At 32.9% G+C, this 24,254-nt stretch overlaps 1 protein-coding gene across 1 annotated transcript; it reads right to left on the reverse strand.

Annotated features, from left to right (window-relative positions):
- Window positions 1-3,577: 3,577 nt before the first annotated feature.
- Vom2r11 (vomeronasal 2 receptor, 11) lies at window positions 3,578-22,685 on the reverse strand. The gene is given in 6 exon segments (NM_001099470.1): window positions 3,578-4,521; window positions 7,961-8,084; window positions 10,584-10,784; window positions 11,541-12,347; window positions 17,179-17,473; window positions 22,462-22,685. Coding segments are annotated over 6 exon segments (2,595 nt in total).
- Between the last annotated feature and the right edge of the window lie 1,569 nt (window positions 22,686-24,254).

A 24,254-nucleotide genomic window follows, 5' to 3' on the forward strand; every position in this document is an offset into this window, starting at 1 on the left:
GGGAGACAACTACTTCTGCCCACATTCACAAATAACTCACCTAGTGCTTTCTATGCCCTCTGGGCACAGGGACCTAGCAGCAGTAAGGGGTAAGACATTTTCGGTTTCTACCTGCACTGAGAGCTGAAAGCAATCACCAGGAGCACCTATAAACTTTAGAATAGAGGTAAGACCAACTCTTCTGCGCTAAGCAATGTGCTTGGAGGTTTCAGGTCACACAAATGCAGGAACAGCTCTCTGATTCCTGGTTTGGCTAAAAGAAAACAACACTCAAGAATGCTGACAAAGGCCTACAGGAGGATAAAGCCACTGTCAAAGACAGCAAAACAAGTTAACACCAGAGACAACCTGATGACCAGAGGCAAGCACAAAATACTAAACCAGAGAAATCAAGACTAGTTGACATCATCAGAAATGAGTTCTTGCAAAAAAGTAAATACTGGATATCCCAACACACTAGAAAAGTGAGATTTGGATTTAAAATCACATCTTGTGATAAAGATGGAGGACTTTAAGAAGGACATAAATAATTCCCATAAAGAAATACAGGACAATACTAGTAAACAAGTAAAAAGTCTTAAAGAGGAAACACAAAAAACTTAAAGAATTACTGGAAAAAACAACCAAACAGGTAAAGGAATTGAACAAAGCAATCAAAGATTTAAAAATATCAATAGAAACAATAAAGAAAGAACAAATGGAGCAACCCTGGAGATAGAAAACCTAGGAAAGCGATTAGGAGTCATAAATGTAAGCACCACAAAGAGAATACAAGAGATAGAAGAGAGAATCTCTGGGGCAGAAGATACCATAGAAAACATTGAAAAAGCCAGTGAAGATAATATAAAATTGAAAAAGCTCCTAAGCCAAAACATTCAGGAAATCCAGGACACAATGAGAATATCGAAAGTAAGGATAATAGGTATAGAAGAGAGTGAAGATTCCCAATTTAAAGGTCCAGTAAATATCTTCAACAAAATTATAGAAGAAAGCTCCCCTAACTGAAAGAAAGAGATGCCCATACTAGAAGCCTACAGGACTCCAAATAGATTCGATCAGAAAAGAAATTCCACACATAACATAATAGTCAAAACATCAAATGCACAATGAGAGAGAGAGAGAGAGAGAGAGAGAGAGAGAGAGAGAGAGAGAGAGAGAGAGAGAGAATATTAAAAGTAGTAAGGGAAACAGGTCAAGTAACAAAGGGAGACCTATTGGAATTACATCAGACTTCTCTCCAGAGACTATGGAAGTCAGAAGTCCCTGGGCAGATGTCATACAAACACTAAGAGAACACAAATGCCAGTCAGGCTACTATATCCAGCAAAATTCTCAATTAACATAGATGAAGAAACCAAGATATTCCATGAAAAAAAACAAATTTACAAAATGTCATTCTACAGATCCAACCCTACAAAGGATAATAAATGGGAAACTCTAACAAAAAGAAGAAAAGTACATGCTAGAAAGAGCAAAATGTAGTCTCCTTGCAACAAAATCAAAAGAAGAGAGACATATAGTCAAAATTCCACTTATAACAACAAAAATAACAGGAAACAACAATAGGTTGCTGCTGATGTTCTAGAGATACAAGCAGTCAGGAATTTACCTGAGTCTCTGGGTTTTAAACTTTCTCTTCTCTCTCCATCAATGAAATGTGTCTGTTATATGTGGGTGTATGTTGTAGTTCCATGAGTTTAGACTGTGCTTAACAATTCTACAGTTGATTGTTGTGACTTTCTTGAATCACATGTCTTTTTCAAAAGAGAAAAAGAAAAATTAAGGTTCATTGATGAGTGGAGGGAAGAATAATTTTGTGTGTTTATAAGCACATTTATTTAGAATATTTAGGTATTCTAATATTTTAGTAAAATGGAAGCTGTTTAATTTCCTCCAGGACCCACTCATTCTCTGGCACTTGGACATTGTGGATGGTTTGTTGGTACAGACATGGTTTCCATCTTTATAATCTGATTTTCAATCTAGGTGCAGAGTTACCAATGCCATTTTTTGAAAGTGCATCGAGGGAGATATAATGAGAAGGGAAAGAGTGACAGCTAGTAAGACACAAATCAGACACTAGCATACTAACAAATGTATAGATGTTTTCCTTTACATAACAATGGGGGATGCAAAGAAATTATTTTTAGAATATAGTACATCATTTTACGCATTAATAATGGCATGGAAATAGGTAGTAATAAAATTGAATGTTGTATATATTTAGTGATTTTTAATTGAGGAATGTATATCAATTTTTGGGAAAGTATTGAATTAGAAGTCAGTAAATGAGAGATGTATGTAGAAAGTTCTATATTTGAAGCAAAGTGAGCTGAGTCAACTGGACTTCAAACAGGAAAACATGAGACATATTTTCTCACACTATGAATATGGGCTATATAATCCACTGTAAGATGATGTTTGAATTGACTGACATTTGACCCTAGGTAGTAAAAACCAGTTCTAAATAATTCTATATCCTAAATAGGTATGTAAATCATTATACTATAAGACCCCAACCCTTGGTCAGTGTTACTTACATCACGATGCCCCCAAGTGAGACACTGAGATGCAGATCGAAACAAATGCAAGATGTTCAGTCCCTTGAGGCATATAATAAGAAGGCAACCTTGATTGGCTATTACTTGGGTGCACAGGTTAAATCAGCAAGGTTATAATTCAAACTTATTGGCTAAGCATATTAACCTTTAAATTCATTGGCTAACAAACATGACACTATATCTGGGGCTTTCCGAGGATCAGTTGACTATCAATCAGAACATTCTGAGAATTTTTTACTCAAAAATGTTTCTGTGGGTGGAAAATAGCTGGCCCCACGTGAGATGGGTAAGCTGTAAGAACAGTGTGGGACTAAAAAGGCCCTTAGGTTCCCTCATTACAATGCTACATACTAGGTTATTATGCAGCACATCATCTGGTGTTTCCCTATACAAACACATAACCTTGAAACATAACAACTTCAGTAAATGTCTTAAAAGCTTCAAAAATACCATGTTATTCACTTAAAAACTGATGTACTTATAATTGACTATATAAAAACATTACAATGTATTTGTAAACAAGTATACTTTTAATAAATGTTATTAAAGGACATCAAGAAATTATATTAGAATGCATTTTTGAAATAAAAATGTTATTATTTCAGGAAGAGGAAATACTATTTATCAAGCTAATAAGCAAATTCATACAGTAACATGAAAATAAACTGTTCACATCAAAGAAGGATGCTAAAAAGATACTGGTGTAGTTTCACTGATTTTGGAATTCAGAGTCATTGAAACACAAGAGAGGAAATGTATGTAGGTAAAAAAATATACTGTTCTACAAAAAAGATGCCAGAAAACCTGTGTTTATATTAAGAAAGTAATCATGCAAAAAGTATATTATAATTTGATACCATGAGAAAAAATTGATGCACAAAGTAGAACCACTCTTAATACAATTGGATACAGACACAGATTCTGATAAAATCAATCCCACATGATAAAACTGTTACATATTTAGAATGTTATAGTTTTATGAATTCAAATCTTATATTAATTTGTTATTATAAAAGCTAAATTGGTTTTTGAACTATGGTTTGTGAAACATTTCCTTTAGAATGTATTTTGTTCCTAATACGATGAAAGGAGTTTTTTTCTGGTCTCAACAATATAATGTAACACTTAGGGGTAAATATGAAGCCAAGGAGTGCTGCACTGGAAGCCAAAATACAGAAGACTTCCATAGCCAACATAATTTTCCCCTTAGTGCTGTGGTAGACAGGGAGGAAGGTGATCCAGACACAGAAGAACACCAGCATGCTGAATGACAGAAATTTGGATTCATTGAATGTATCTGGCAGATTCCTTGAGAAAAAGGCCATGGCATAACTCCCAAGTGCCAAGAAACAGAGGTATCCCAGAGCACAGTGAAAAGCTACAGATGAGCCCTTGTTGCAAAAAATGATGACATGCCCATGTTCAGTATGATCATCTTGGTCAACAAATGGAGGAAATGTTGCCATCCATATTCCACAAAGAACAAGTTGAATCAGGGTGCAGATAGGAATGGTATAGTTTGGGGCCCTTGATATCATTAGCCACCTTATTATTCTCCCTGGAAAAGTGGCCTTGAAAGCAATGACCACAGTGATTGCTTTGGCTAACACAGTGGCAAGAGCCACAGTGAATGCAACTCCAAATATTGTCTGCTGCAGAATGCAGGTGGCTGTGTTGGGCTGGCCAATGAAGTTCAAAGAGCAGAGAAAACAGAAGTTGAGTGAGATGAGCAAAGTGTAACTGAGAGCTCGATTATTAGCCTTGACCATTGGAGTGTGTCTGTGTCTTACAAAGATCCCAACAACAATGACTGTGAGGGCAGAAAATAACAGGGATATGCTGGTGAGAGCCATTCCCAAGGGGTCCTCATAGGCCAGAAAGCTTTGATCTTTCTGGAGGCAGTGGTTCTTCTCTGTATTTGCATAATAACTTTCTGGACACTTCACACAATGATCTACATCTGGTCAGAAGTGAAGGTATTCATGAGTCCTTGCTGAGACATTACTAAGTACATGCTTATTTAGGACAGATGCAAAAGTCACATACCCTTGTGGCCTCAAGGAAAAAAAGATATATGTACTCTTATGAATGATTCCATATTGATACTGACAATTTCTTCCTATATATTTCTTTTAATATTTTGTGTTGGTTTATAATAGGTTTTTATCCAATCTCTCTCTTTCCTACTATGATATTCCTTGCTACGTATCAGTTTTTACTACAAACTCAATGAACTCTCTGTCTCTGATTTTTTATATTTTACTATCACTGAGCATATTTTGTGCTGCCAGCATATATATCTATATAGACATATAGATATATAGATGATATATAGATAGATATATAGATATATAGATAGATATATAGACATATAGATATATAGATGATATATAGATATATAGATATATAGATATATAGATATATAGATATAGATAGACTTATAGATTATAGATAGAGTTATAGACAGAGTTATAGATAGAGATAGATAGATAGATAGATAACAGATAGATAGATAAATAGATATTCTTAAAAAGTGATGTTTCTATATAGATAGTAAAAGACTACCAGTAGTTTTTCTTCCTTAACTCATCTCCTTCATACTGATATAATTAAAATAGCCTTTTGCATTTATTCTCTTTATGTACAAATTTTCTCTACCGTTTAGGAAATTAGTGTATTTTTCTTGAAAGTAAGTAGAATACTAAGACATATTGCATAAATATACCTGGGCCTTTATATCACCACATGAATTACCTATATAAATTTTGAATTTGATCTCTGAAATCAATGAAAGAAGAAGAATGCTTTTTATTTGCAATAGTCTTAAAGTAATGCTTTTTTCATATCTAATCCCTAAATTTACTTATCTTCTCAAAATTCCTTTTATATTCAAGTTCATTTTATTCTCTACTGAAGTTTACTGAATAAGCCCTATTAAATTATTAAGTGCTCAAAATACTCTAAGGAAAATCTATGCATAAGATTTCATGGCAATCCTCAATTTTTACATAAAATTTGTGAAGAGTAAAGAAGAATAAAGTTTTACTATACTCCCTTAGAATTTTGTAAATTTCATGTTTAAAATGAAATATTTGTATGCTTAATTATGTGTCATATTATCAACATATCCAAATATTTCTTAAAACCTGAAATTACTACCATACTCTGAATTTTATTTCATTAATAACATAGAATTAGCATCTCTCCAATTTAAAGATAATATTAGCTTATTGTTCAATTGTCAATCAGCAACAAACGTGAAGTGTTTAGCAATTCTTTGAAGTACATGCTATTAAAATATGCTTATTGTATAGCAGTATAGTCATATTTTTATGGGTGGGTGAATTACTTTTATTATGTATCATTAGATACACTGACAAACCCACTTTGCAACAAATGTGTATGAATGCATGTATATATACATACATAGATATATACATATGTGGAAAGGTCTCTTTGGCTAAAAACTTAAAAATATGCTGCAACATAAAAAGGATGAAATTTATAGAAGAAATTATGGAAACTTCATAAAGTCAGTAGACTCATACTACTCTAAAGAAACAGTGATATACAGCCAAAGTAAGATAGTCATACATACACACACACACACACACACACACACACACATATGTATATATATATATATATATATATATATATATATATATATATATATATATAAACTCATTGCTGTTATAGCATGTTCATGATCTGCTCATGATTGGGTCTGATTCATCATCACAGAAGTGAAATTCACAGGAACTCATATTAATATCAGAAGATCTCTTTTAATTTCTTTTCTGGTATGAGAGTAGAATTTAGTGTTCTTTAAGATTATGACAACAACAATGTAGATAATTCTATAGTATAGGTCATTCAAGAGTATTCAGGTAGAGCAAAAAAAAAAGTGAGGGGATTTTTTAAAGAGAGAAAAATTCGGTACGTATAGAAAAAAAGGTACATCTAGAAAGCTCATAGGGCATGAGTATGTTTAAAATACATTGTGTGCTATTTTGAAAGAAAAAAATAAACTCTATTTTAAACAGAATTAATACAACCCTATATTCAACTTAACCATGTACAGAAAAATTGAATGCTAATTCTTTTTCAGTTGTGGAAGATGCCATGATTATGTCCATGAACCATGAACTAGTATTCTATCTTCTATTTATGCACTTAGAACTCAGTATATCTTTACTGAGTTCTAAACTTCATTGCTGTTATAACTGTATTGTTTCTCTTACATGTAGATGGAAAATATATAAATAATCCTACACATTAAGGAAATGCAACTTCTTTACTTATTTATTGGAACAATGCCAACCAACCAGAGCTTCCAGGGACTAAGCCACTACCCAAAGACTATACATGGGCTGACCCTGGGCTCCAACCTCATAGGTAGCAATAAATAGCCTAGTAAGAGCACCAGTGAAAGGGGAAGCCCTTAGTCCTGCCAAGACTGAACCCCCAGTGAAGGTGATTGTTGGGGGGAGGATGGGGAGGGGAAGCCCATATAGAAGAGGGGGGGATATTGGCCCAGAAACCAGGAAGGGGAATAACTATCAAAATGTAAATAAGAAATACTCAAGATAATACAAATAAAAAAATTCATGCAGGGGAAAAATTTTTAGATGTTATTCCCTTTTGCAGAAATATTCAGATTACTTCAAGAAAACACTTTATTTAGACATATAGGACAATTGTATTTACAAATTTATAGCATTTAAGATAATTCATTAGATGTGTTCAGATTTAAGCCAGACAAAACTCTAACATAGAAATTGTTAGTTGCCATGAAGACACATCTCCAGATAAAGAATTATGTGAAGATGGTAGCTTTGGGAGGGGAGTCAGTTTAATTTTAAAGAGTTCTGCCCCTGCTTGTTTGACATTCCTCAAGTGACATCCATCACAGACATTATTAGTTATGTAAATTACACATAACTACATAAATGTGAGTTTTTATGGAACAGAGGAATGGATATATGAGGAATGGTAGATGTGCAGACCATCAAAATATATTGCACCAAATTATTTAAAAAATAATACAAATGAGAAAATTTATTTTTATCAAAATACTCCTAATTATTTCTCCATTTGTTTACCATATTTTAAGAATCTAAAGGCATGCAATAGAAAAGCACATCTCTGAAATTACTGCCAACTTGTATTTTGAAATGAGCTCTAAATGGTCACAATGAAGGTGCAACAGATCTGAACCTTGCATGTGTCCTAAAAGTGATGGAAATACAGTTTGAAGTACATAAATATTCAATTTTGCTAAAAGACACACAAAAATAAATCATTTATCTCTAACTTCTCTTTATACCATCTATATTTCCCAGGGTATTGTGAAAACTGTGGAGAATGGGGAAGTTTCCTGTAAAGTAGGCATTTACCTGTCTCATTGGAAATCTCATTTTCTGCGCAAGGTGTGCAATTGTAGCAGCAGACTGCTTGACCCTCCAAGGTGACTTTCCTGAATCCAGGCCCACAACTCTCACTGCACACAGATTGAGGAATCTGAGCAGAATAAAATGTGTTATCTAAAGCAGCCAATTTTCAATATTTTTATAAATACAGAAAAATTGTGGTATCAGTGTGCCCTTCAAAAGGAAAACATGTTTAAAGCACAGTCAGAATATTTTAACAGTGTTGGAAAAACTGAAATCCTAATAAGGCAGGGACATTTTTGAGGAAGGTAGCTTACAGGAATCATAATATAGAAGGGTATAGCGTCTCTCCAGGCTGATATGGTCAATGTATTCACTGACTCCTGGGTTGAGCCGCTTTAATTCTACCATGATTGTAAATTGTCTTTTCTTTCATTAAATATTTTAATATTTAAGTTTAAAACCTTCTGTATCTTGTCAAGTACTTACAGCTTGATGTTCACTAGGAAAGTGAATATATGTATACTAATGTATACTAATGTCACAATAAGTGCATTAGCTCCTATAATTCATTTCACATGCCATTCAAATATTTTACTTTTGAGTTCTTTCAAATGTAATCAGAAAGAGAAAGAGTACCTACTCAAGTTCTCTCCTAATTTTCTTGACATAATCTTAAAAAATTGGCCTATATTAAACAATTTGATCAATAAATATGAAGACAAACAATACAATATATTTTAGGCTATAAAATAAACAAAAAGATTAAAGTAATAAAACTTCCTCTATTATATGGAGAGAAATAAAATCTACCTGCTTTGGATGCCTTTCAAAAGGATAGCAGAAAATAGTATGAAAAAATATTTTGAAAGTAATTAGACATCATAAAAATATAGTGATCAAAAAGAAAGTTTATGATATTAAGAATATAAAGTTTTCTAGTATCTCATTTAAATGAGATTTTAAAAATAACAAGCAGCCAATGATCCTGTTTTAGTTACAATATTTTATGTAAACAGATTGCTAAATGCTGAGCTCAGATTAATACTGTAGATGCTTAGCAGAAATTTTAAAATATGAAAAACTCTGATCTTGGCATTGTTCTAAATATCTAACATTGATATATTTCTCATAATCTCTACTATGATACAAATCATTTATTCTCTTGAGTATAATTATGATGTTTCATATATTTGAATCAAAAGCAAAATGCTTTTAAAGAATACATCAGAATTTTAAATAATGAGCCTTAATTTTATATAACAAAGTTAAAATAGTAAAGCATAGTGTTTATTCTACATAAGCTTTTTGTAATTAACTGTCAACTTGACAGCTTTAGAATGAACATGGAAACCAATGGGTGTGTATTTCTCTGAAGGAATTTATTAATAAATTTAGCTATGGTGAAAAGGGCAAATTACATTAAATTTTTGTCATAATTTATTTGTTTATGTGCCTGAAAAAATGTAAAGGGGATACCCTCAATCTTTTTAATAAGTTCTTTTCCTATGTATTTATTTGCAGTAGCCTGACAAGTCATTACTTTAAACAAATACACATATCATAGTTTTCCTTTTCCAGAGGACTTAAAAGCAAAGAATAGCTGATCATGTATTAAAACATCTAAGCATGCAATAACACTGAATCTGCTGAATATAGACAGTAAAGGTATGCAAATAGAGTTACTATATGGCACTTTCAATGAAAAAGAACACAACATGCTCATGCATTTGACTGCTTATTTACATGTGAATTGCACTATTCAGGGAGTTATTAGACTTTAGGATATGCAGACTTGCTGGAGAAATTCTCAAAGTAAACATTCAAATATTAACTTTTTTGAAAGCAAGAAAAGTCTATTTGCTTGAAGAATATCTTCAGAGATTCAGAAGTTAAAATATGGTAACTGATGTCTAAAGGGTAGTGAAAATTTATAATTTAAGTGAAAAAAAGTCATATCTAACTTTTTATTTTAACTGTAAAAATATATAGGAAAATATTGATTTTATTATTAAAACTATTAACTTAGGTAGGGATTGAAAGATTTTGATTCTTGCCTCAGGCTGTAATTATAATTACTATAATTGTATGTGGAACAGAAACCTATTTGTTCCTTGTCTTCTATCCAGAGCTACCTCTTGTTGTCATTCTGCCATCCATGGTAGAATCTTATACCTCTGGAAAAATAAGGCACATAAGTTCTTTCTTTCAAAGTCACTGTTGGTCATGGTGTTTGATCATAGTAACAAAAAATGATTTAACATTGTTTCATGTTGTCAAACACAAATGACAGATTTTCTCAAAACAAACAAACAAACAAACAAACAAACAAAAAAACCAAAAAAACAAGCAAATAAAAAATAAAACAAACCTACCTATGTGACATTTTGCCCAGGTAAATTCACTCTTCTAATATATTTAGAATCTGTGTCATGTTGAGATAAACTAACCATTATATGAATGAAATTTGGGTGACATATAAACATTAAATACTGCCATGTTCTGATTCAAAGAAAGAGAAAATTTACTATACTAATGCTTCTGTGGTATTTTATATAAGTAATGAAAGATCAATGTGCCTTGCATCAGAAAACAATTTTTGTTATATCTTAAAATATAGCAAACCCACCTCTGAAAACTTTTCTGGCCATTGAATCATCTGGTCAGATAAAGTCAACTGTTGCCCATCGGGAGCATTTTCTGAATACTTTCCTATTTTAATCTTTAGTCCAAGACCCTTTGGAAAATTCCAAAGATTAAGAATATCATACTCTTCATTTCTTTTCTGTCTCCAATCTAATCCCATGTTTTTCCTCAGGAAAGAGTTAATCTGAAATAGATTAATTACTTTATAGTATACTGTATACAAAAAGTCAGAACAGATCCTATGCTATGGTAAGTTTCAAATTTCTTTTACTCAAGGATATAAATGTCAGCATGAATTAAGTTGAATAAATAATATCCTGGGTGAGTGGGGGTACCATTCTGCTTCTGAAAGATCATTTAACTTCAAGAGAAATGTTTGAACCATCCACAAATAATGAATTCATGACTGCTGAGTCATTCAAATGTTAACTTTTGAAAGCAATTCAGAACTATTTACCCTCAGAATATCTTCAGAGATCCAATATTTAAAATGAGGGTACTGATGTCTAAAAAAAATTAAAAGGAATAATTTAAGTAAAAAAAAACACAAAAAACAAAAAAATCAAACAAACAAAAAGCAAACCACAAAATAAAAACACTGTTTTCCTTTCCCTTAAATATCCATTTAAAAAAATTGCTGTTGTAAAAAAATGTATAAGGAAACTATGGCACGTTTTCTTTATTATTGATACTATTTACATGAGAATGCAGGTAGCAAGTCTTGATATGATCTTGATGCTGACTAAACAGATTTCCTTCTGGCATCATGCAATGTTTCTCTACAACACAAAACTGAGACTGCCTTGACTTCCATGGAAGACTAGAAACACAAATACTCCTGTAGGTTTGGATAAAATATACTGAATATTATAATATCTGTTAATATCTTTGCAAATTTTATATATCACAGTTATTGTTATTACAATAGAAATAATATTACCTGCCAGGGATAAAACAACAGCTCTTCTCCGTTTTTGCATGGTTGCATTTGTACTTGCTTAAGAGTAATCTCATGGAGACTGTGAGCCACAGCATACACAGCATTGTATATATTATAGCTCTCCTTACTCATGGACACATCAAATATGTGTCTCGGTAATACATTCAAAGTTGCATTGGCTTGACAGTTGTCCAAAAGTTTACAATCAACTTCAGAATATGAGCACTTGAAGAAATAATGCCACATTTTAGGAAGATAAATGTCTTCTGGATATTTGTAAGGATTAACAGTTTGAATAAACTTGGTAAACTCAAAACTCTCCCCGTAATGTTGTGTAAAAATGAAACTCCCATGGAATGAGTCTAACAGGAAATAATCAGCATGGTCGGTAATATCCTGTTCAAAATTCATTACCCATACTTTCCCTGTCAGTAACCTTTGCCCAATATTTCGCATGAGACCTTGTAAAGAATCAACATCACCATAAATAATTATCACATTTGTCGAAGATTCCTCGATCTCTTCCATATTTTTCCATTGTTTGTTAAAATATAAAGTCCAGGTGGTTGGGATCATTTTCACAAAAGCTATGCAGACTCTTTCTCTCTCCATCTCATCCCTGAACTCTGATAAAACTTTATTCCCTTTATGGTCATCTGGGAGGAGGAGACCAACCCAGGACCACCTAAAATAAAGCATCAAGGAGACAATGCCATGTGAGAGAGATGTGTCCTTAGTGGCCATCTGGTAGAGCGAAGAATACTGGCCATGATCATTCAAGGCAGTATCATAAGGTCCAATAGAAAGCTTAACCAAATTAGAAAGAAATAGAAAAAACGTTAATATCGAAGACAGTTTCAATCATGAAACATTTGATGACAACAGGAAAAAAGTTAGGTTGATCACAGCTTTTTTGTTTTGTTTTTTCTTTGCTTTCTTTCTTTCTTTTTTTCAAGACCAGGTCTTTGGGATGTATTTTTTAAATTGGATATTTTATATATATTTACATTACATGTTACCCCTTTTCCAGGTTCCCCTCAGAAACCCCCTATCTCATCCCCCTCACCCTGAGGGTGCTTCCCCATCCACCCACCTATGTCTGCCTCACTGCCCTACCATTTCCCTATGCTGGTATATCAAGCCTTCACAAGTCAAAGGGCCTCCCCTGTCATTAATGCTAGATAAGGTCATTCTCTAATACATATGCAACTTAAGCAATGGATTCCTCCATGTGTATTCGTTGATGGTAGTTTAGTCTCTGGGAGGTCTGGAGGGTCTGATTGGTTGTTCATCCTATGGGGTGGCAAGGCCCTTCAGCTCCTTCATTCCTTCCCCTAACTCCTCCACTGGGGTATCGCGATAAGACTGATGATTGGCTGTAAGCTTCCACACCTGTATTGGTCAGACATGGCAGATACTCTCAGGAAACAGTTATATAGGGCTCCCGTCAGCTTGTACTTCTTAACATTTGCAATAGTGTCTTGGTTTGGCGACTATATGTGATATGGTTCCCCAAGAGGGGCAGTCTCTGAATGTCCTTTCCTTCAATCTCAGCTCCACAATTTGTCTCCGTTTTTCCTCCTGTGAGTATTTTGCTCCCCCTTTTAAGGACTGAAGCATCCACACTTTGGTGACCCTTTTTCTTGAGCTTCCTGTGGTCTGTGAATTGTATCTTCCATATTTCAAGCTTTTGAGCTAATATTCATTTATCAGTGAGTGCATACCACGTGTGTTCTTTTGTGATGGGTTACCTCACTCAAGATGATATTTTCAAATTCCATTTATTTGCCTAAGAAATTCAAGAAGTCATTGCTTTTAATGGCTGACTAGTAATACACTGTGTAAATATACCACATTTTCTGTATCCATTCCTCTATTGAAGGACATCTCGGTTCTTTCCAGTTTCTGGCTACTATAAATAAGGCTTCAGTGAACATAGTGGAGGATGAGTCTTTGTTATATGTTGGAGCATCATTTGGATATATACTCAGGAGTGGTAGAGCTGGGACCTTATATAGTAATATGTCCAATTTTCTGAGGAACCATCAGACTGATTTTCAGGGTGGTTGTACCAACTTGCTATCCCAATGACCATGAGGGATTATTGCTCTTTCTCCATATCCTCACCAGCATGGGTTATCACCTGAGTTTTTAATATTAGCCAATTTGACTAGTGTAAGGTGGAATCTCAGGGTTGTTTTGATTTGCATTTTCCTGATGACTAAGGATGTTAAGTATCAAACTGTATTACAGAGCAATCGTGATAAAAACTGCATGGTATTGGTACAGAGACAGGCTGGCAGATCAATGGAATTGTACTGAAGTTCCAAAAATTAATCTACACACCTATGGTCACTTGATCTTTGACAAAGGAACTGAAAGCATCCAATGGAAAAAAATCAACATTTTCAACAAATGGTGCTGGTTCAACTGGAGGTTAGCATGTAGAAGAATGCAAATATACCCATTCTTATCTCCTTGTACAAAGTACAAGTGTTTCAAAAACCTCCATATAAAACCAGATACACTGAATCTAATAGAAGAGAAAGTGGAGAAGAGCCTCGAACACATGGGCACAATGGAAATTTTCCTTAACAGACCAATAATGTCTTATGCTCTAAGATCAGTGTTCAACAAATAGGAGCTCATAAAATTGCAAAGCTTTCGTAAGGCAAAGGACCCTGTCAATAGGACAAAATGGCAACCCACAGATTGGGGAAAGATCTTCATTAATCCTGCTTCTGATAGAGGGCTAATATCCAATATATACAAAAATTCAAAATGTTAGACTCAAGAGAACCAAATAACCCTAACAATATAAGGTATACAGAACTAAAAAACAGAATTCTCATCTGAGGAATAGCAAATGACCAAGAATTTTTCGAATCCCACAATATATATTTTAAAAACTAGCACATATTGTGGACATTAATTTGTTCAGTATTCCGTTATTTTATTTAGGTTTTGTATACATGACCTGTCAATTGGTGAGAGTGGGATATTGAAATCACCTTCTATCATTGTTTTGGGGTTATTCTGTCACTTTAATTTTTTTATATCTAGCCATATTTTAAATGAAATTTGGTGCATCTCCCTTCTATGATATTGTACTTTTGATTACCAAGATTGATACTAATCAGCATTTTTATTACTTTTGCTGTGCAGTCTACAATGTCAAATAGTAAAATACCTGTACTCACATTTTTCCTGCTAGTTCATTTGTTTATGGCATCTGTTTTCTTTTCTTTTCTTGTCTTGTCTTTTCTTTCTCTCTTTCTTTCTCTTTCTTTCTTTCTTCCTTTCTTTCTTCCTTCCTTCCTTCCTTTCTTTCTTTCTTTCTTTTTTCCTTCCTTCCTTCCTTCCTTCCTTCCTTCCTTTCTTTCTTTTATTTTTTATATCTTTACCTTTCTAGACTTAAAACTATAGGTGCATGTCACCACACTGCACTGTTTTTTGCTTGTTTGTTTTGTTTTGTTTTGTTTTGTTCTTGTTTTGTTTTTTTTCTTTTCTTATTGTATACTTTTTAATTACATTTTAAATGTTATCCCCATTCTGTTTCCTGTCCATAAAACCCTATCCTAATCTCTATCTGCCTTCTTCTATGAGGGTGTTCCCCTATCTATCTGCCCACCCCTTCCCACCTCCTCACCCTGACATTGCCTCATACTGTGGGGTCAAGCCTTGGCATTACCAAGGGCTTCTCCACCTATTGGTACCCAACAAGGCCATCCTCTACATATGCATCTGGAGCCATAGGTCTGTCCATGTATGCTCTTTGGATGGTGGTTTTTTTCACTGGGACCTCTGGTTGGTTGGTATGGTTGTGCTTAAGGGGTTGCAAAACCCTTCAGTTCCTTCAATCTTTTCTCTAACTCCTTCATTGGGGACACTGCTCTCAGTTCAATGGTTGGTTTCAAGCATCTGCCTCTGTATATGTCATTCTCTGGCAGAGTCTCTCAGGAGACAGCTCCTGTCAGCATGCATTTCTTGGCATCAGTAATATTGTCTGGGTTTGGTGGCTGTATGTGTATGATCTGTATCCCCAAGTGGGGTGGTCTCTGGATGGCCTTTTCTTCAGTCTCTCCTCCAAACTTTGTGTCCATATTCCTCCTGTTAATATCATTGTTCCCCTTTCTAAGAAGGACTGAAGCATATGCACATTGGGCATCCTCCTTGATCTTCATATGGTCTGTGGATTCTATCTTGAGTTATCTGAGCTTTTGACTAATATCGACTTATCAGTGAGTGCATACCATGTGTTTTTGTGATTGGGTTACCTCACTCATGGTGGTATTTTACAGTTCCATCCATTTGCCTATGAATTTCCATCCTGTCTCTTTAAAGGATGTATCCAGTGTTGATTGTCTCTTATGTTTCTTGAAAGCAGGATAAACATGAGTCCTGTGTTCTAATATTCTAAATTGTATCTTTTTATGGGGGAATTGAGATCATTAATAAGAATAAATTTTAAAATATTAAAAACACTGGGCTCCAACCTCATAGGTAGCAATGTATAGCCTAGTAAGAGCACCAGTGGAAGGGGAAGCCCTTGGTTCTGCCAAGACTGAACCCCCAGTGAATGTGATTGTTGGGGAGAGGGTGGTAATGGGGGGAGGATGGGGAGGGGAAGCCCATATGGAAGGGGAGGGGGAGGGGCTTGTGGGATGTTGGCCAGGAAACCGGGAAGGGGAATAATAATTAAAATGTAAATAAGAAATATTCAAGTTAATAAAGATTAAAAAAAAGCACAAAAGAAAGAAATGGCACTGAAACATTAAAGACATAAAGGATAGATCGCTTATAAAGAGAGGATTATAATAATGTTTTTATTAATTATAACAATTTTTTGTCAGAATGCATTAAAGCTAGGAAGGTCTATAAAGGTGTTTTACAAGTCCAGAAAGATCATAACTTTCAATTAACGGTAATAATCCTAGCAGAACTATCTATTTTATTACAAGTTTAAATGAACATCAGTAAATTATTACCCATATGGCAATAAAGTATGTTAAATTTAGGTGAAGATAAATAATATGAATAATGCTTTGAGATGTTTTCTGTGCAAAAAGAATAGAATAGCATTTTAAAATTGTCTTTGAATTGATATACATCTAAGAACAGAATAATATATTGTAAAAATAAGGGAAAGGGAAATAAATACCTCCCTTAGAAAGTAGAAGAATTTGTTACCAAGTAGCTATTCCAAGAATAGTAGAAAGGATATTTCAGCTTGAAAAGGACAAACACATTCAAGAGGTCATAAGTAATAACTAAACAATATCAGAACATTTTATCAATATCAGCCTAAGAAAACATCATAAAGGCAACAAAATAGCAAGATTTAACATATATTTTCCACTAATAACACTGAAAATTAATGGTTTATCACAGTTTAAATGCAAATTCCACATACAGAAATTTACAGAAATCTAACTAAGCCCATTATTTTCAAGTACATACCTGGTTTCCTTCACTTCATTTTCCTTTCTACTGGAAAGGAGAGAAGTTTGAATTGATCACCACATGTCTGAATTTGATGGTTGCATAGTTCAAGTCTATCCCTGATTCGGTTTTTGAGACACCTGTAATATCAACAAAGGAGCCCTAATTTCCAGTCCCCATAGGCACATTGTCTCACCTGTGGGAATCTGAAGAGTTGTAGCAATGTCCCAATGTGTGCAGACGTTGTCCATGATGTTCCTGTGAATGCAGCAGTAAAATTTTTCTCTTCGCAGTTGTAATTAGGTAAAACCTTTCCCCTTTTGTGAGCTGTAAGCCACATACATACATTCATTAGAGTTTCCTTTTCTGTGAATTTGACATTGTAGAAATCAAATCCAAGAGTTAGGTTGGGTAAAAGATTGGGATTCCTATTGATCTCCTCAATGGCAAATTCCAGAGCCAAAACATACTGGTAGTTCTTAAAATTAAACCTGTGTAAATGGCATAAAAATAAACAAGAGAAGTATTACATAGACCACATATGTCTGCAAATTTAGTGCACTAACTTTCACATGTTACTTTGGTTTCTATAAAATATATTTCCTAATTAATTTACTATTAATCGCTGGAACTATGTTGGGTACATGTTTTAGAATTCAGCAAGATATTCTAGTATTAACTAGCAGTTTATATATGGCAAAAGCATCACTATTTATCTTTTATAAATAGATAAAACTGTGTTTATTTACTTTGATTGTATTTATCACTTGTGTTCATATATAATTTTCTGTATGAGCAGGTGTATGGGGGTCACTACATATGAATACAAGACAGGACATGCTCTAATTATTCCTAGCTATCCAAATTCTTCACTCATTTGCTATTTTATTTATTTATGCATTAAATTGATTTTGTGATTGTTTTACTGCATAGTTTAATAAGATAAAGGTTAAATATTTGTTATGACTTTGCTCAGAATTGCCACGTATATCAGGCTGGCCTTTAATATAAAATTGTTAACCTGCCTTTGGCTGATGAGTACATGGAATAAAGGTTTTCCAACACTCAAGCATACTAGGACAATGCAAAGTGAAACTCAAAAATATACCACATAGCAAAGCCAGGAGAAAATTTTAATTACAAAATATGATAACTCTCTTTTGAATATTTGTTTAGGAAAACACATTGTATATAGTAAATATACTTGGTTATCTTGTATGAAATTGTCAGGGCTCAATATATATTCATATATGTATAAAATCATAAAGACTGAAAGGTTTTTAAAAACTAAACACAGTAACAGTAGCGTTTATTTAAAAACTTCAGAGGGAAAGCCAGCTATCAATCTGAGAAACTGTCTAGAGGAAAATCAAGGTAAGGACAATAGACATCATGGAGCTTGAATAAGCAGGATCAGAATTCAGAGCCATGATAGACTAGCCTATACATGATGGAATGATAGACATAAATAAATTAGAACATGTCATTGAATCACAGAAAAAACATTTAGGTCCAGGATAGCATCCAGGAATGACCCAGAGAAAAGAAAAGGTAAGTTAATGTGAAGAGTAAACAATACAGCAATGGTTTAAAGAACAAATACTCAACAACACTGTTTAGTGGTCATTCCATTTTACACAAAATTTAAAACTTGAATCACACAGATTGGATCAAAAGTTATTTTTTATTAATATATGTAACGTATCTACATGTTTTTGAATGAGTATTTTTATTGTGATTTTTGCCATGTGAAACTGTTCAGAAATTGGTAAATTCAGTTTATAATTAAAGTGTAAGATTATGAATGCTCAGAGAAAAGAAATTTAATGAATGATATTTGATAATATTTTTAAAAGGATGGAACTGATTTCTGAATATACAGACTAATGATTTAAAAATGTCAGCAATCTAAGAAATGCATTGTGTGTACCTTCTGCATCTATAGTCTTTACTAAATTAAAAGAAAATATCATGACCTATTTTTACTTAAAATAGAACCAAGATAAAAATATTACATAAAGGAGTTGGGAATTTAGCTCAGTGGTAGAGCGCTTGCCTAGCAAGCGCAAGGCCCTGGGTTCAGTCCTCAGCTCCGGAAAAAAAAATTACATAATATATTTGCATTGATTCTGAGCTTTGAATGGTTTTCACAGAAAAATCAATTTACAAAGGTTTAAATCTTTACTGGATATGAATATTGAAGTTGGATGCACATATTTATCTCTACAAGTGACTACATAAGATGAATTATAACAGAATTCCTATAATACTGACAAATAACAACCATCAACTTACCTCCCTAAAATCTTGTCCAAAACTCTTACACTGAACTTTGAGTCATATCTAATGAGTTAATTCTGTTTTTATTTTTGGATTTAATAGAATATATCTCTGCATATTATATTTTCCTTATAAATTACACTAGAAAAACTAGAACTACACCACAATGCCTATGTCCCAAGGAAAAGCACAAACTGGAGACAAATGAAGGTCTATGGCAGGTAAAACAAGGTAAACAACAAAGGATGACTTTACAAGTTATGGTAAATGAAAAGAATATCAGAAAGAAGTTAGAGAACACTCAAGATTCAGTCTATCTTTGTGTACTATAAATCACATAGCTGGAGTTCAACGATAGACAGATATCAATTAGAAGGACAACTCAGTATCAAATAGAGTTAGGAATGGAGCCATATTCACTGCTAGTATAGGAAAGGTAAAACATGTTTAAAAGTATCCAGAATAGAATTTTCTAAGTGAAAAGTATTCCATTTAATGGGCAATGAAATATTTTATAGGTTTCCCATTCTTGAAAATAATGTGCTCATTTATTTAATGTATATGTTTATGTCTAACTATACACTTATGTTTTTCAAATTATAATCCAATTTTTAATTGCTATTAAACTAATATTGATTAAACTTAGTCAAAATGAAACATAATATACACTGGATAATGAATATAAAATATCAAATATGTTTGAAAATACATTATAAAGTAATATATTTTGGAATAACCTACCAGGAATCAATTTGCCTTTTAAAATGAAAACTGCTCATAATAGTACATAATTTATTAAAATAAAAAGCTTATTAAATCCAAACTGTCAACAAGTTTATTCTTGTGATGCATCAAATTTATGAAAATATGAACAAAATAATTCAATATATGTTAATAAAATATACTTTCTTTATAAGATCAAACATATTTTATTCATGCAAAAGAAAATAATTCACCTTCATAAACATCTAGAGGAAATTCCAGATTATATTTTTAAATATATGAGCAAGATCAATAAAATATTTACTGTTCTTTATATTTACTGGCAAATAAAATAAAATAGCCAGTTCAGGATCATGCTGCTGGGCAAGGGGGCCTGAATTTAATCTCAGCACACTCATTGTAGAATGCAAAAATTTGTTCTTAGAGTTTAACTTTCTCTAGCATGTGTGAATTGCATCAAAGGCATGTGCACACACAAGCTCACACACAATGTCTTTGATAAGAACTTTGAAAAGATTTTATCATCAATGTGATGATAGGACAAGCCACTTTTCTCTTAGAATTGTTCTGTACATGCATTTCTTCAATACTCTATAAAACAAAAACTCATTGGTTCCCATCCTGTTGTGATAGACTAAAAGAAAGATCTATTAGGGGAAGGAAACCACACAAAAGCTAATGTAGCAAATTTAATGAGCACCCATGAATTCATTTATAAACAGCATAATTACAAAAAATATGTTTAAGCACATAAACCATACAAGGAATAAGAAATCAAGAGAGATAAAAATCATCCCTTTATGTACATACAAATTTACAGATAGGTAAATAAAATATTAAATGAAAAAGAAAAAAAGTAGTTTCTCAGCTTTTTGGTAAATATGTCTTCCTGTGGCTCACATTGTATAGAAAAATATATGGTTGGTTAGTGCAGTGTATAACATGATTAGTTAATTCTAATAATAAATTAACTGTACTACTGTCATGAATTTCAATACTTTTTCTGAATATATAAAAAGTTTATATTTTAGCAGGACACAATCTTTTGCTTACATAAGCACTAAATGCTCATGTAACTGAAAATATAATCTTTGTAGTGCAGAATTTGATCCTTCAATATATAAAGTGAAGCACCTACCAGTGCATGCTAGTGCCTGAATTGTTCAGAAAAGGGGAGAGAGGCAAAATAGCATTATACAGAGTATTAATTATGATGAAATAGAGTAGGCTCCATCCAACATGAAAAATGAGCATATTTGTTAAGCATATGAGAAATTTTTGTGATCTTAATTGAGGTAAACTAAGATGTCCTAAGAAATTAGACCTACCATGAAATATTTCATGGAAACAAATTTTTGATAGCTGTCACTGCTATGTTTTAAATTTCAAAGGCATCTGTCATGGTAACAAAAATTTAGTGGCCTTTCATATCTCAACATATTTCCTTCTTAATGGTGTTTGATTAACTGACTTGATATTACATATAGGTCTTTACAAACACAAAATATTGTCACACAGCAAAATTCTCCCTCACACCTATATTTTCTTTTGTTATTTTCTACCTGTTGAATTGTGAATTATGTCTTCATAGGGATTTATAATTGTCAGCACTCTATGACAGGCCATTGCTTTTTGGAACAATACGGATACAAAATAGAGTGCATAAGATATAAATGTCTGATTGGGATAAACATATCCTTTTACCTTTATTCAGAAACATTCATCAGTATTACTCTTGAATTTAGCAAGCCCTATCTGACACTATCCTTTAATCATGGGTAATTTACTCAAGTTATGAAACAGTAAAATGTTGTCATTCTTACAGTCATTGTGTCTTTATAAACACATAAATAAAAATTAGAATAACTACTGCAACAGATGGAACAAATAGATAAGCATAGGAAAGCTATCTGAGAATGAACATAACAAATTAACAAACAAGAAATAATAAAAACATGAGATAAATGATATGTCTGTAGAACACAGAAGTATTTAAAACTTCTAATTGTCACACTAAGTCTGGAACTAGTTATATGTAAAACAAAATAGCTTTTATAACTGAGCATCACATATAAACATTCAAGAGGTTTTCCATTCAGTGGCATCATCTATTATCACAAAAAACAGAGCAGGAGTTCAGTTATGACTTGAGCAACAAGGACAGGTTGAAATTAAAGTGTGATTTTCTGACATACATTAAGATTCAAAATATTCAGACCCTGTAGAATTATCTACATTGAAGGAGGTTAAATTTGTAATCAAATAAGGAAACTTAAAAGACCAAAGAAAACTTTACCATTTTACTTCCCCAGTAAGAGGTGAAAATAAGTCAAAATACAAATAATATTAAAGAGATTTTTGAATCTCTAACAGGATAATTTTCACAACAAATACCATAAGTAACATTCAAGTTTTAATGGTTACATCTTATAAGCTCTAAGAATTCTGATCTCTAAAAACGAATAGTTGTACTTACTGTAGGTAATAGTCTTGATAATAGTATATATTAGGAAATTGTACATTTGGAATTTTGTTCACGGTGTAGTAAGTATGAACTGGAAAAAATGCACCAATCATCAAATCTCCTTCATGATGAAAATCTTCAGTGATTAAGTAATAGCAGATACTCAGGTTAAAGGTGAAAACAAGATAAGGAGTCTGCAAAAAGCTGGTGATAAAAATCCAGGAGAACATCTTCATACATATGACTGCTTGATTCAGATCACAAGTATCCAGTAGATATGTGCTTATGTTTTTGTGAAGATGTTTGTTTGAACATTTTTGAGTGATGTAATCACACTAATGATTCCAAGTATTTTCTATTGCCTCCTTCCTTGCCACTGGGACTTCTGAAACTATTTCTTCCCTTGAGTTCTGCTGCTCCTGAACCTGAGCATATCAATTTATGTGTAAAATGTGCTGAAAAATATTTTTGTGGATATATTTTACTATCCAAAGGCAGTATGATTTCACCCAAGACTTCAGGTACCAAGAGCTCATGGTTGACTAACTCTTGGGATGAATAGCTAAAAAGATGAAGTAGAAAACACTTCATGTGTAAACAAGTTAGGCTGATCCCCAATGGTTACATCAGAGGAATCCAACTTGGTGAAAGCAGAAATAGCCAAAAAGAATGTATTGTAGTTATTACTACTAAAAATTAATGGGTCATCATGCTCTCAAAGATCAAAATATGTAAATATGTACTCTTTGTATTCTGTTCAAGTTTTAGACATTTACTTTCATGTTAAATATGCAAAGCATATCATTATTAGGTCAACACACATGAGAAAAACAAAGTATATTTTTTCTTTCAGTTTAGGGAAATGACTGGCCCCTCTTCATATATTAATTCTATTTACTTGAAGCTTTAAATCTTTCACTAGCAATGGTTTCTTTTATATTTTATAACTCATTAAACTTATTTTATATCACAATCCATCTTTACCACTCAAATACTTGGATCACTATATATATATATATATATATATATATATATATATATATACACACACACATATATATATATCACTTTTTTAGTATATTGGCATATATTAGATATCCATAACTTTCCTCAATATCAGACAATAATGAAAAGTACTTGATTTTCCTGCTATACAATCCCTTTAACGGAGCTTTAATTAGCAGGGCTTTATTTAAAAGTCTGTAGGAGTAGGATACATTAGTGAAAACACTTCGGATTATAATATATCAATGAAGGGGTGTCCCCACAAATAAACTCTTTAAGAAGAATGAAAGCCAGAGTGAAGGAAAACACTAATGTTGCAACAATAACAGAAATTACAATAAAACTTAAATAGGTTAAATTGGGGCTTTTTACATTTGACTGATGACCTGTAATGAACAATACACATAACCTCATTGAAGGGTGTAATTAAGGGTGATCATGATAAGATTACCTGACATAGAAATGTAAAGACTTTACATTTATTATACAACTTTCTAATAATGAGACACAGTATACCTCATCTCTCACCAAAAGGTCCAACAAGGTTAAACTGTGCTAATTTTCATATTTTCCTATTCCTGAGTTGCAACAGTAAATCGTGTAGACTCAGATAAGATCATTTATACTGACAATCCATCATTTTGTGTCAAAAACCATATGGTCATATATTTTCTACCAGTGACTCTCACTGGGAAAACCAAACGCAGACCATGTAACTGAAACCAAGAGTAATTTCTACTAAGCACACAATGGCCACACTGGAGTGGAGACTAGCCATCTCTTCTCAGTCATTTATATTT

The sequence above is a fragment of the Rattus norvegicus genome, chromosome 1 (genome assembly GCF_021556685.1).
Source record: "Rattus norvegicus strain SHRSP/BbbUtx chromosome 1, alternate assembly SHRSP_T2T, whole genome shotgun sequence".
NCBI lineage: Eukaryota > Metazoa > Chordata > Mammalia > Rodentia > Muridae > Rattus > Rattus norvegicus.